Raw genomic sequence first — 12232 nt, forward strand, 5'->3', positions numbered from 1 at the left:
CAATCTGACCCAGAGACAGGAGTGGCTTATAAGAAATAATCATGTCCAAGCTGTTCCATGGAGACCTCCCAACCCATGCACTGACCTGGACCTGCATAGTTCAAGATTGTGAAAGGAATAAAGCGTAATGTTTAACTCATTAGTACCTTCAGATACCTTGTGTGTAGTATTAAAAGGGCTGGATAAAGCCAAATTTTCTTCAAGAAGCCGATTTCTTAGTTTGGATTGGTGGGAAGGGTTTCAGTCAGGGATGCCAATGACTAAACTGTTGAAGAATTTGTTGCATTAAATAGGCATTATTTTGTCAATACAGAGTTCTGTTTCAAGGGTAAATTACCAGACTCTGTATCACTCTAAAAAACATTCTATCAATACCTCAGGCACCATCTACTCTATTATAGACAACTCTCTTCAGCCTGCCTGGTAACCTTGTTTTATTTTTAATGTAGATAAAGGATCTCAAACAAGAGAACGACCACCTCAACCAAGTGGTTTTGTCCTTGAGACAGAGGGCTCAAGTTAGTAGTGAGGCCCGAGTAAAAGACATTGAAAAGGAGAACAAGATGCTTCATGAAACAGTTACAGAGACTAGTAGCAGGCTCAGCAAGCTGGAGTTTGAGAAAAAACAATTGCACAAAGATTTTGAACAGGTTAAAGAAAAGGTAGAAAGAGTGGAGGAAATGGAAAAAGAGCTCCACCGGCTAGAGAGGGAGAACGAACAGCTTACAAAGAAGGCAGCAGCCATGAAAATTGTGACAGAGAAAGTTGAGGCTCTAGAGCAGGAAAATGGGGATCTGGAGGTAGAGAACAGGAAGTTGAGGAAGTCCCTGGACACGTTTCAGAATGTTTCCATCCGGCTAGAGGACCTGCAGAGGGACAATAAGCAACTGGATGAAGAGAACTTGGAGCTCAGGAGGATGGTAGAGACTATGAGATTTACCAACACAAAAATGGTTCAGATAGAGGCAGAAAACAAAGAGCTGGGGAGGGAGAAAGAAGAGCTAAGGAAAAATGTGGAGATGTTAAAAACACTGGGCAAGAAGTCGGAAAGGCTGGAGCTGAGCTATCAGAGTGTGAACTCTGAGAATCAGAGGCTTCAGCAGATTCTAGAAAGCAGCAGCAAAAAAAACCAAGAGCTAGAGAAAGAGCTACAGGAAATGGAAAGTGAAAATCAGGTCCTCCAGAGAAAACTTGAAGAGCTGAAGATTTCCAGCAAACAGCAGGAGAGGTTAGAAAAGGAGAACAAAGTGCTGGAGCAGGAGGTGTCCCAACTGGAGAAAGATAAAAAAATGCTGGAAAAGGAAACAAAACGGCTTTGGCAGCAGGTGGAGTTGAAAGATTCTATTTTGGATGATAATACAGTAAAGCTGGCAGCTTTGGAGAAGGAAAACAGAACACTTGAAAAAGAAATTGCTCGATTCAGAGACTCATCTAATAAGATGAAAGAATTTGAAAAAGACAATAAAGATCTTATAAAGCAAGTTACCATTGATAAAAGAACACTAGCTACATTGAGAGAGGTAATTAAAATAACATTTCCTTCATCGCATGTATCTTATTTACTTAATTTGTTCTAGGTAATGTACACAGTGGTCCATTTCATGTCAGTTTGATCCAGACTGTAAATTGGGAGACATGAGTCTTGAAATTTTACATCACAGGCTGTGCTGCTGTCCAAGATAAAATACTAGAACTGCAGTGTTTTAGTTGGTGTCCATAACTCTATGCTAAATTCAGGCTAAGTTTTGCATTCACTACAGTGGAGTCCTAAAATTTTTCTGCAGTGGCACATGGCAACACTTCCTGTGCATAGTGTATTGTACAGTGGTGGATCCTTAAAAAAAAAAACCTGATGCACAAGGTTAATAAGGACCTGTTCCTATAATGGTATCCATATGGTGGGAGCATACAGCCCAGACAGAGTCCTGTTAAAACTAGTGGGGTTTGTGTGGACAAATTCAGATGTGGTTTGAGGACTGTGGTGCAAGGAAGTATTTCTAGTATTCCTCAAATTTTCTATAGAAAGTATAAGGACACACAAGACAACATTTTAGATATTGAGGTAATTTAGTTAGATGGTCAAATGTTTCAGGCAGTGGTTCCCAATGCCAAGCTACGGACCCTGGCTGCCAGGCCATGACAGCTCTGGGGGTTGGGGTACACCACTCTTGCCACGGCTGTTGGTAGAGGCATGTTCTGCCCTGCCTTTCCGCCAACCAGCAGCAGACAGGCTCAGGGTCTCCTCCCAGCTGCGAAAGATACGACCCTCCCATTGTGTAGGGAAGCACTCTTCCATGGCCAGAAGGAGACCTCATTCTGCGCAGCACTCTCACCACACAGAGGCGCTATTCTGCAGCCAGAGGAGACCCTGCCTCTATCCGGTACTGGTTAGCGGAGAGGTGGGGCCGGACACACCTCTCTCAACAGTTGGGGGAAAGTTATTGACCAAAAGAAAAGGTTGCCTGTCCCTTTAAGGGCAGCTATTTTGAACTCTGTTGTTCTCCACAGCACACCTCCAACTGCCTTGCGGCACACTGGTGTGCCACGAAACACAGTTTAAGAAACGCTGACCTAAGTGCTGTTATAATCTATACTTCCGATTAGTTTTCCATGGTCTAAACAAATGATTTCATATGAACACATTTGGCTACATTTCTTGGAGGCACTGGAGAGAGAACATTTGAATATTTAGTTCTCTCAGTCTAGCTCCTGTTCAGCATCCATTTTCTTAGTTTCAGAAAATGTTTCTTGGGAAAAATATTTTTATCAGTTGTCTGCCCCTCTCCCTCCTCCCCATGATGGTTTAAGAACAAATCTAGATGAGGAAGTAGTCTTGGGGCTTGTCTGCACTTACAGCACTGTAGCACTTAGTGCAGACACTACATGAGCCAACAGGATTGCTTGTCCCATAGGTATAGGTACTCCACTTACCTGAGAGGCAGTAGCTATGTTGACAGGAGACACTCTCACTTTGACATAGCATAAGCATCCATTGATATTATAGATCACGCCTTAGTGTAAAGCCCTGAAATAATTTAAATTATTTTGTCTAATATTTTACTGTATCTGAAATCCTTAAATCAGCTGTGTCCCCCCTCTGATTTTTTAAATTTAATTCTAGAAATACATAAATATAATTTAAAAGAAAACTTGTGGCAGTCATATTGTCAATAGGAAGAACATACATAAACAGTTAGAGGAAACTGCACCTTAAATGTCAAAATATGCTTTTCACCCATAATCCATATCCTTTTGGAATATAATTGTCTCAGAAGTCATGCAGAACCATTTAAGAGGCATTGGGTCTTGTGTGCAAGCTTAAATTGGATGTGTGGTTTTTATAATACTGTTTTTCCAATCGTTTATTTGAATCACTGAAGTATAAGTACTGGGTGAAATCCTGGCTCCATGGAAGTCAATGACAAAATTCCCATTAATTTAAGTGAGATGTTTTCACTCATTGTAGTATTCTCTCCCTCTTTCTCTCTCTCTCTGTTTATATAATATGCCAAAGCTTTCAAAAGCATCCTGGGTGCTCAGGAAAATCAGGAGTCTTTAAAGGTTACCTCCAGGACATCCAAAATCATTTCATAGAAACATAGAACCATAGAGCTGGAAGAGACCTCAGAAGGTCATCAAGTCCAGACCCCTGCCCTAGGCAGGACCAATCCCAACTAAATCAACCCAGCCAAGGCTTTGTCAAGCAGACACTTAAAAATCTCTAGGGATGGAGACTCCACAACTTCCCTAGGTAACCCATTCTAGTGCTTCACCACTCTCCTAGTGAAATAGTTTTTCCTAATATCCAACCTGGACCTCTCCCACCACAACTTGAGACCATTGTTCCTTGTTCTGCCATCTGTCACAACTGAGAACAGCCTTTCTACATCCTCTTTGGAACCTCCCTTCAGGAAGTTGAAGGCTGCTATCAAATTCCCCTTCACTCTTTTTGCTTCTGCAGACTAAACAGATGTTGCTTTTGGAAATGGAATCTAACAGTGAAATCAAGAAGTTTTTACTTTACATGTCAGTGTTTTCTTTTCCATACTTAGGACTTGGGTATACAGGGAAACTTATTGGCATAATTATATTGGTGTAATTATACTGCTATATTTATAGTAGTATATCTCCCTGGGTGGACACTTCTTTATTCTGCTGTAATTAAAAATTATTTGAAAGCAGCATAACCAAAACCAGAAAAAGGTACTTGAATACCAGAGTAGAGTGTGCACACTGAGAGTTATACTGCTATACTCTAGCTAGTAAATTTCCATATCTAGCCAACACTTAGGTATAGAAAAAGCCTTCAATACTGTAAATGCACAGAGTAGTACATTGAAATTCTTATTTAATTATCACAGGAAATTAGTAAATTGATGTCCCATCACTTGTTTTGAATTTAATCATTTGTGCTTCCATTAGCATCATGTATTTGTGTTTCGTTAGTTAGCTTTTTACTATTCTGAAGACTTTTTTTAATTACTTTTACTTGTAATTATAAAAAAATTGTTTTCTTCTTGCGGTTAGACTCAGAAGACTGTGAGCTCCCTCTGCTGGTCCAATATAAATTCACTAACAAAATGGTCTCAGTTCTACAATATGCTAGCAACATGATGCTAATGGAAGCACAAATAATTAAATTCAAATTAACAAAGGCCCAAATCTGAAGGTAAAATCTCCGTAATTTATTCTACAAATAGAGACTGAAAGTAGACTGCTGTTTCAAACAAAACATCTGACTCTCCTCTCACAATGATAGACAGTGGAATTGCTCTTACTATACATGGGTCTGAGAAAAGAAGCAGGCTACAAAAACAGTGGGTGAGATCCTGACCCTGCTGAAATCAATGGGAAAACTCTCTTTGACTTTAATGGAGTCAGGTTTTCATCCAAAGCCCTTATCATTCTTCACGGTTTTTAAAATCACTGGTCCTTTGTCTTCTATATGATGATTAATGATGTTAGTGTTGTTACAGGATTTGGTCCTTGAAAAATTAAAGAGACAACAGTTGTCTAGTGAGATGGACAAACTGAGCCAAGAGCTGGAGAAGATTGGACTGAACAAAGAGCTGCTGCTACAGGATGATAATGGCAATGACAAGTGAGGAAACTGAGCTCCTTACAGTGTAACTCCATAACTCTTTAAACTCTGCTCACCCCAGCCTTTTGTTTCTTCATTTTGACATTTTGTATGTGCATGTCTTCACCCGCACATCAGTTCTGTGAGAGACTGAATATATTTATGAAGTAAGGCAGCCAGCATGCAGGTTGGAAAAGGGCTGTTCCTGAAAGCATGGGGGCTGTCCTTATTCTTTTCCGTTCCCATCAGGGTCATAGACTAGATCCAAGCAACACTAAAGCAATTGTTACTAGTAGGGGGTTTTAACTGATGTGGGGAAAGGGGAATAGAGGTATGGCAAAAATCTCACACATGGGAGCCTATTGTGACTACACTCTTCATAAAGGAAAATGCTGCAGTATTTTATACTGAGCACTCCAGCGGGAGTATTGTAAGCTATGGTGATTTAGACGATTACAACAGTATTTTTGAAGGGTTAAAAGTAAAGGAACCACCACCAGCCCCTCCCACCTCCATCCACCCCATTGAAATCACAGTTTCATGCTGTAGCCAAGAGAGACAATATGAAACCATTTGTGTTTTCTATTGTTAGAAAACAAAGCCTAAGACACTGTAACAAGCCTTAATGGAAATTATGTAGGCAGATAACAGCAGTGTTCAGTAGCTACTTAAAAGGGAAATGAATTCCATTCCAGTGTGCTGTACTGATGACATTAACTTAACCATTACATTGCTTCGTACTACAGTGTATCTGGCTTATAGCTGTTTTGTGTACCCCTCTAAATTTAGCAGGCAGCATGTAGTATTTTGACCTTTTACACAGTGGATTATACCATGAGTAACTCCAATGAAGGAGCTTATACCAGTGTAGAAAATAGTGTGGGTTCAGAATCAAAGCTTCCATTTACATTCACTTATCTTCATGAAACTTGCTTCTGGAAACACTTATGGTGATTTGTGTCCTAAGTTCTGCCTTCACTTGAGGAGGGAGGCAATTTTTAGATGTAAAAAGGGTAACAATTTTTGCCACCTGCTAACTATATTTATAGTTGAACTCTGCTGGGAAGGTAAAATATACTTACTTGACCATTATTCTTTACGTGGAGCATTCTGTGCCTCTAACATTTAATTGATGATCCAGCCAGATGTGAAAATAAATCTAATGTGTAAAGGTGTGGCACAGGACATCTCTGATGGGCAAGTCCTATAGAATTTAACCCATAAGAAATCTTTTTTTTTTTAGGCTTTTTGAAATGTCCTATATAATTTAATAGAGAACAATATTTTTAATGCAGAATTATGTAGGATTGGGTTTCCCTGCAATCTATAGGAACTCTTAGCAGGGATATAGTTCTCTTCTAAATTTTACAGTATGGGTAGAAAAAAATTGGTTATTCTATATTGAATTCCATAGTTTTTCTTTGTTCTATAGAATTGAATTGGTTTTATCCCTATTAAAATCTGTTGGTATTTCCCATAGGCAGTTTTTTTCCTCTCTAGTCATCTTTCAATTTACATTTTGTCCAAATGCAAAAATATAGAGTAAGGATGGAAACCAGGTGTATATCAAAAGGCAAATATATGTAATTATAAGATTTTTAATGTGGGAGAGAAATGTACACTAGCCAGATGGTTACATGTCTTCCAGTGAAAAATGTTGGAATGCTGTTTTCATTGTCTTTCAGAAAATACAAGCTTCTGGAAAGCAAAAGTGAATCCGCACTAAAGACAACACTAGCTATTAAAGAAGAAAAGATTGTATCGTTACAGGCTCAAGTGGAAGAGTCTCTTAACTTGAATCAGCAGTTGCAGAATGAGCTAAATACAGTAAGAGGAAACTCCATTTTAAGGTTTAACAATTCTATAGGTTGGCACAACACAATTTTACTCAAGAGAAACAGGTACCCCCCCCCCCCAAAAAAAACCAAACCCCTGTTTAACTTAAATGCCTTCTTCAGTCATATTCTATATATCAGTACTAACAATGCTCAGATTGGTTTTTTGGAGTCCAGGATAAGATTTTCAAGAGTGCTCAGCTTTGCCTTAGTCTTATTTCCTTTTGAAGTCATGGAGTTTTACTACCAGCTGTTGTCTCTTGTCTTATGCTTAGATTGTAAGCTTTTTGGAGCTGGCGTCATCTTTTTGTTCAGCACTAGGACTCTTAGATACAACAGTAGTGCAAATAAAAAATAATCTTCAACGAGAACAGAGTTAAGCCAATTTTGAATGCTTCTGAAAATCCCTATACTAGGGTATAACCTTTTTATTATTATTACTTAATTGGAGAGAGCACCTGACTGGGAATGAGAGGTGTGCATTCCTTTCTTGAGTTATAATTTCTCCTCTGTATCTCAATTTCCCTATCTGTAAAATGGGGATAATTATATTCTTCTCCCCACATCTTTTATAAAGTACCTTGAAATCACAAGAAAAAATTCTGCATAAGACCTAATTATTATTATTGAGTTTTATTTTATTTGAGTTTTCCACAGGTACCTTTAAGTGAGTTTTACAGATGTATCTTGTCCATTTCATAGATAAAGAAGGATTTTGAAGTTCTTAAACAAAACCAAGAAGATGGGCCACGTGTGCAGAACTTGTTAAAATCTCCTGCAGAAAAATGTGTTTCTAGCCACCAGAATAAAGAGAAGTGGGAAGTGGGACATCAAGAAACAACAATGGAACTGCTGAAAGTGAAAGACAGGGCTATAGAGCTGGAAAGGAATGTAAGTCTTTTCCTTCGATTTGCAGGCATAAGGCATTTTGGGAGGTTTGTGTAATTTTTGAAAGTAGGAAGCGACCCTGAGTTCTGTGTATCCAGAGAGAAACAGTGGTCAAAGCACTAGCCTGGGACTCAAGAGTCAGGGATTCTATTCCTTGTTCCACCAGAGTCTTCCTGGGGGACCTTTGCTAAGTTCCCCATCTGTTAAATGAGGCTCACAGGGTCATTATGAGGATAAATACATTGAAGATTGTCGGGAGCTCAGATATTATGGGCAACCTAAGCTAGTGAGAGGGCCACATGAGTGGCCCTCCTTTATCTTAGTGGGCCACAAGACTGTCATAACCAAGATAGTCTCCCAGGCTAGGATAGTTTTTCAAAGTGCACTTGCATACCTAGACTTTGCATTGTGTGCCTATTGAACCGTAGCAGCACTTTGATTGCATGCTGAAGGAACACGTGGCTCTCACAGTCAATGTTGCGTGCAGTCAGCACACACCTCACTTCACATGCCCTTTGCTTTACGTGTGTTTCACTGTAGTGATACTGGTAGGGGAGGAAAAGCCTATGTGAATGGAAACCAGCGGAATCTGGCCACCCTGCACGTGGGCAGCAGTAAACAAAATGTCTCATGAGCCACACACAGAACCCCAATGGGCTGCATGCAGGCCACAGATTACCCACCAATGTACAATGGTAATGGGCTGTACAATGGTAATGGGCCATACAATTTGTGTAATGGACCACAATTTGGAATAATTTTGTCATTGAAAGGGAAATTCACTCCGTGTGCAGAGAATCAGCAGGAGGTCTATGTGCTACTTAAGCGCTCACCTTGAGGTCTTATATAGGATTTTAGTGGCAAATAAGTCTTGTGCTGACCTCTGTCCAGAAGTGAATCTTGCACAATAACATCTATTCCAACTTTGGTTTAATGCTGTGAAGTGTTAGCTGTTAAAACTTCATTATGTAAGGGGTATCAGTAGTTTGTTTTCACACTTGATAAGGCTCTAAATAATCAAAACAGTTGTATATTTTTTTCCTCCCCATACCCTTCTATTCTGTTTCTCTGTTAGAATGCAGCCCTTAATGTTGAGAAGCAGCTGCTTAAAGAACAGCTGAAGCATTTGGAAATGCAGAACCTCTCTTTCAACAACCAAATCCTGACACTACAGAAGCAAAATGTCTTCCTTCAGGAGCACAACACAGCTCTGCAAACCCAAACAGCCAAGCTCCAGGTCAGAATCAAATACCAATATATCATGAAACTATGGATTTGCTTTTAGTTGTGTGGAGAAGCTGGATGCATAACAGGAAGCTTTCGATGTTGACAGTAAACAATGCAGATGATGCTCAAGCAGGGAAGGTCAGATTCAGATCTGAATTTATTCAAATTAAAAAGGGTTTGGATCCAACATTTCAGCCAGGGCATAAAGTTGCTATTTATAGTACCTGATTTAGTAATTAGTAGTTCCAGCATGCTGTTCCAGGTGTAGTAGTCTATCATACCATCCTTCTTCATGTTAATTCTTTTTTTCTTTGTATACTGTGACCAGAAAGCACTTTCCCAGGAAAGTGAGAATGGGTGGCATATCCAAATCAATATATTATAGGTTTCTGGCAGTTGGTTTCTTGATAAAAATTCAAAATTTTCCATGAAAAGGAGACGAGAACGATTTCATTTATTGAAAACCCCATTTTCTATCAAAGCAGTTTAAATGGAAACTTTTAAAATTAATCTTATTCTGACCTCCACTTGAACTTAACTTCCACTTTTTCAACATGCATCCTTCAGCACTTAGTCCTACTCTTAACCATGTATTCACCACTAAGCCAATGCACCATGCAAGTACCAAAAGTCATCTTAACTGAGATTTTGGTGGTAGATAGGTTTCAAATGGCTTCCCCGCACTATGGTGAATTTCACCCACAGTTGCAGTAGGTGAAATTAACATTCAGTTGAATACAAACAAGTACCCACTTAAGCTTTTGTACACTCTTGTCAGCATTATACATGGGACCCAAATGTTCCAGTTTCCTTACCTTTTTGTAATCTGGCCTTAAAACTGCTGTGTCAGCTTTTGGATTGTCTTGCTACAGGACAAATATTGATCTCACGTAGGCCATGACTTCATATCCTGTAATTACTACTAAAAGGTTGCTCAAGAATCTTTTCCAAATTTCTTTGTTCCCAATAATTATAAGCATGTTTTTGTGTGTTACCCATGTCAGCATGTAAATTGCATAGCATGTCGTATGTACCAGCTTGTGTATGTAAATATAATTACTTTTTATTTGAGAAACTTTAGGTAGAAAATTCAACTCTGAGCTCCCAGAGCACTTCACTGATGGCCCAGAATGCTTTACTTCAAAACCAGCAGACAGCTAAGGAAAATGAGAATGAAAATCTACTGAAACAGAAAGACCAGCTCAAAGCTGAGTATGAGTCTCTGCTGCAGGACCACGAATACCTTGCTTCACTGCATGAGAGACAGTCCACAGAATATGAAATGCTAATAAAGCAGCACAGCTGCCTGAAAACATTGCACAAAAATCTGGAAGTTGAGCACAAAGCTCTTGGGGAAAGGTATGAATTTTCAAGATGCATTTCACTATTCTGAATAGTCACTAATAAAGGAATGACAGTTCAGCAGTACCCAAGGGAATTGCATGGCTATTGTGTGCTAAGTACTCATGTTGCAGACGTTCATTTTTCTTTTTGTTCTCTGAGAGTAGGCTTAACTAGCATTTAATTTAAGTAATGCATTGCTCTTTGAGGCCTTCCTTCTTATTTTTCCTTTCGTCCAGTAGGTTAAGATTGAAAACATAATGTCCTGCAAAGGGATAGACATTTGAAACTATAACAGGATGATTTGGGGAATTACCAATAGAAGGTAGAATCACAGACAGATGAAATGCAGTATCTAGAGTGCCTAATTACCAGTGAGAATGGGACATAGGATCCTTGGTCTTTTACGCACTTTTGAAATGTTTGCCCATAATGTCTTTAGAATGTAGACCGTTAAGATTTCTTTGATCCTGCCTCTAACTCATTAATTAACTAGCAATGTATGAATGTGTATCTTGAGAACTTCAAAACAGTGTGAATCACTAATAATTGTGTAGAGCAGGGGTCACCAACCTTTCAGAGGTGGAGTGCTGAGTTTTGCCCTATTCACTTCTGGGTATGGGTCCAAGTGCCAGTGATAGTTTTAAAAAGACAATAATAGTCCTACTTACATTTTAGCAGCTTCATTAATTAATATTTTAAGATGTAGATCTTACCGTTTAGTGTGATCCTTGTCCTTGCTGAGTTCTCCGATCTCAGGCTCATAGTTTGATTCTTTAAGCAGCACACAAGCCAGTCAGTACTATGCATATGCAAAGAGCAATAGATTTTCAGGATATGCAATACATATTCAACCCCCAGATCAACCCCTCACAGTAGCAACCTACCTACCCGCTCTAACCCCTGGCAGCTGCAGTCCACCCGCCCGCAGGTTCAACACCCCCACTCCATTCCCCAACCTACCCACGGCTGCAACACTGACCCTCTGGTCTCCAACCTGCCCACGGCTGTAATACCCCCTCCCTCCAGTCCCCAACCTGCCCACCTGCGGCTCCAACATGCCACGGAAGTAACCAGCCTGGCCACCACGTGTTCTAAGCCTGAAACGCCATCCACCCCACAATGAGGCCTCAGCCCCAGCGGCAGTCGGTCCCTAATCTGGCCGCTCACAGCTGCAACACCTCCTCTGGTCCCTAACCTGCCCACGGCTTTAACATGTCGTGTCAGCAACCAACACAACTGTCACATGTTGTTAGGCCCAAAACACCGTCCCCCTCACAATGTGGCCTCAGCCCCAGCAGCAGCTGGCCCCCAATACAGAACTGGCTGCTCACAGCAGCAAAATACCCTCTTCTAGTCCCCAAGCTGCCCACGGTTTCACCAACCGACCGCCTCCAGTCTTCAGGCCTCCCATGCCCGCCTGCACTCCCTGGTCCCTAGCGCGCCTGCAGCTTCAACGTGCTGTGGCAGAAACTTGCCTGGCCGCCACGTGTTCTAGGCCCGAATTGCCATGTGCCCCACAATGTGGCCTCAGCCGCAGTGGCAGCCAGCCCCCAAATGGCACTGGCCATCCGTGGCTGCAACGACACCCGATTCCCCACCCCCCAGGTTGCCTGTGCCCTCCCCTCTGATCAGCCCACCTACCCTCCCCTCCCCAACGCAGCCCTGGGCCATCTCTGTCCCTGCCCCTGTCAGCAGTAGCAGCCACGACACTCATCTTCCAGGACCAGGAGGAAAATGAGTGCTGCTGCGGAGGTGGGCAGGCTTCGATTTTTTTGTGCATTGCCACATAGGAGCGCACATTAAAGAAACAGTGGTACAGGCTTCCAGCTGTCGGGGAGCAGGGGCAGCACTGAGCTCC

At 41.0% G+C, this 12232-nt stretch overlaps 1 protein-coding gene across 6 annotated transcripts in view; it reads left to right on the forward strand.

Moving 5' to 3' along the window:
* Window positions 1–12232, forward strand: part of CCDC88C (coiled-coil domain containing 88C) — a 147288-nt gene that overhangs the window by 105774 nt on the left and 29282 nt on the right. For all 6 annotated transcript variants that reach the window (XM_075926709.1, XM_075926710.1, XM_075926711.1 and 3 more), the window contains 6 exons: window positions 450–1520; window positions 4977–5101; window positions 6766–6907; window positions 7618–7806; window positions 8879–9040; window positions 10112–10389. In XM_075926709.1, coding sequence (XP_075782824.1) covers window positions 450–1520; window positions 4977–5101; window positions 6766–6907; window positions 7618–7806; window positions 8879–9040; window positions 10112–10389 — 1967 coding nt within the window. The remainder of the gene's footprint in view (window positions 1–449; window positions 1521–4976; window positions 5102–6765; window positions 6908–7617; window positions 7807–8878; window positions 9041–10111; window positions 10390–12232) is intronic.

Source organism: Pelodiscus sinensis, chromosome 4 (genome assembly GCF_049634645.1).
Source record: "Pelodiscus sinensis isolate JC-2024 chromosome 4, ASM4963464v1, whole genome shotgun sequence".
Lineage (NCBI taxonomy): Eukaryota > Metazoa > Chordata > Testudines > Trionychidae > Pelodiscus > Pelodiscus sinensis.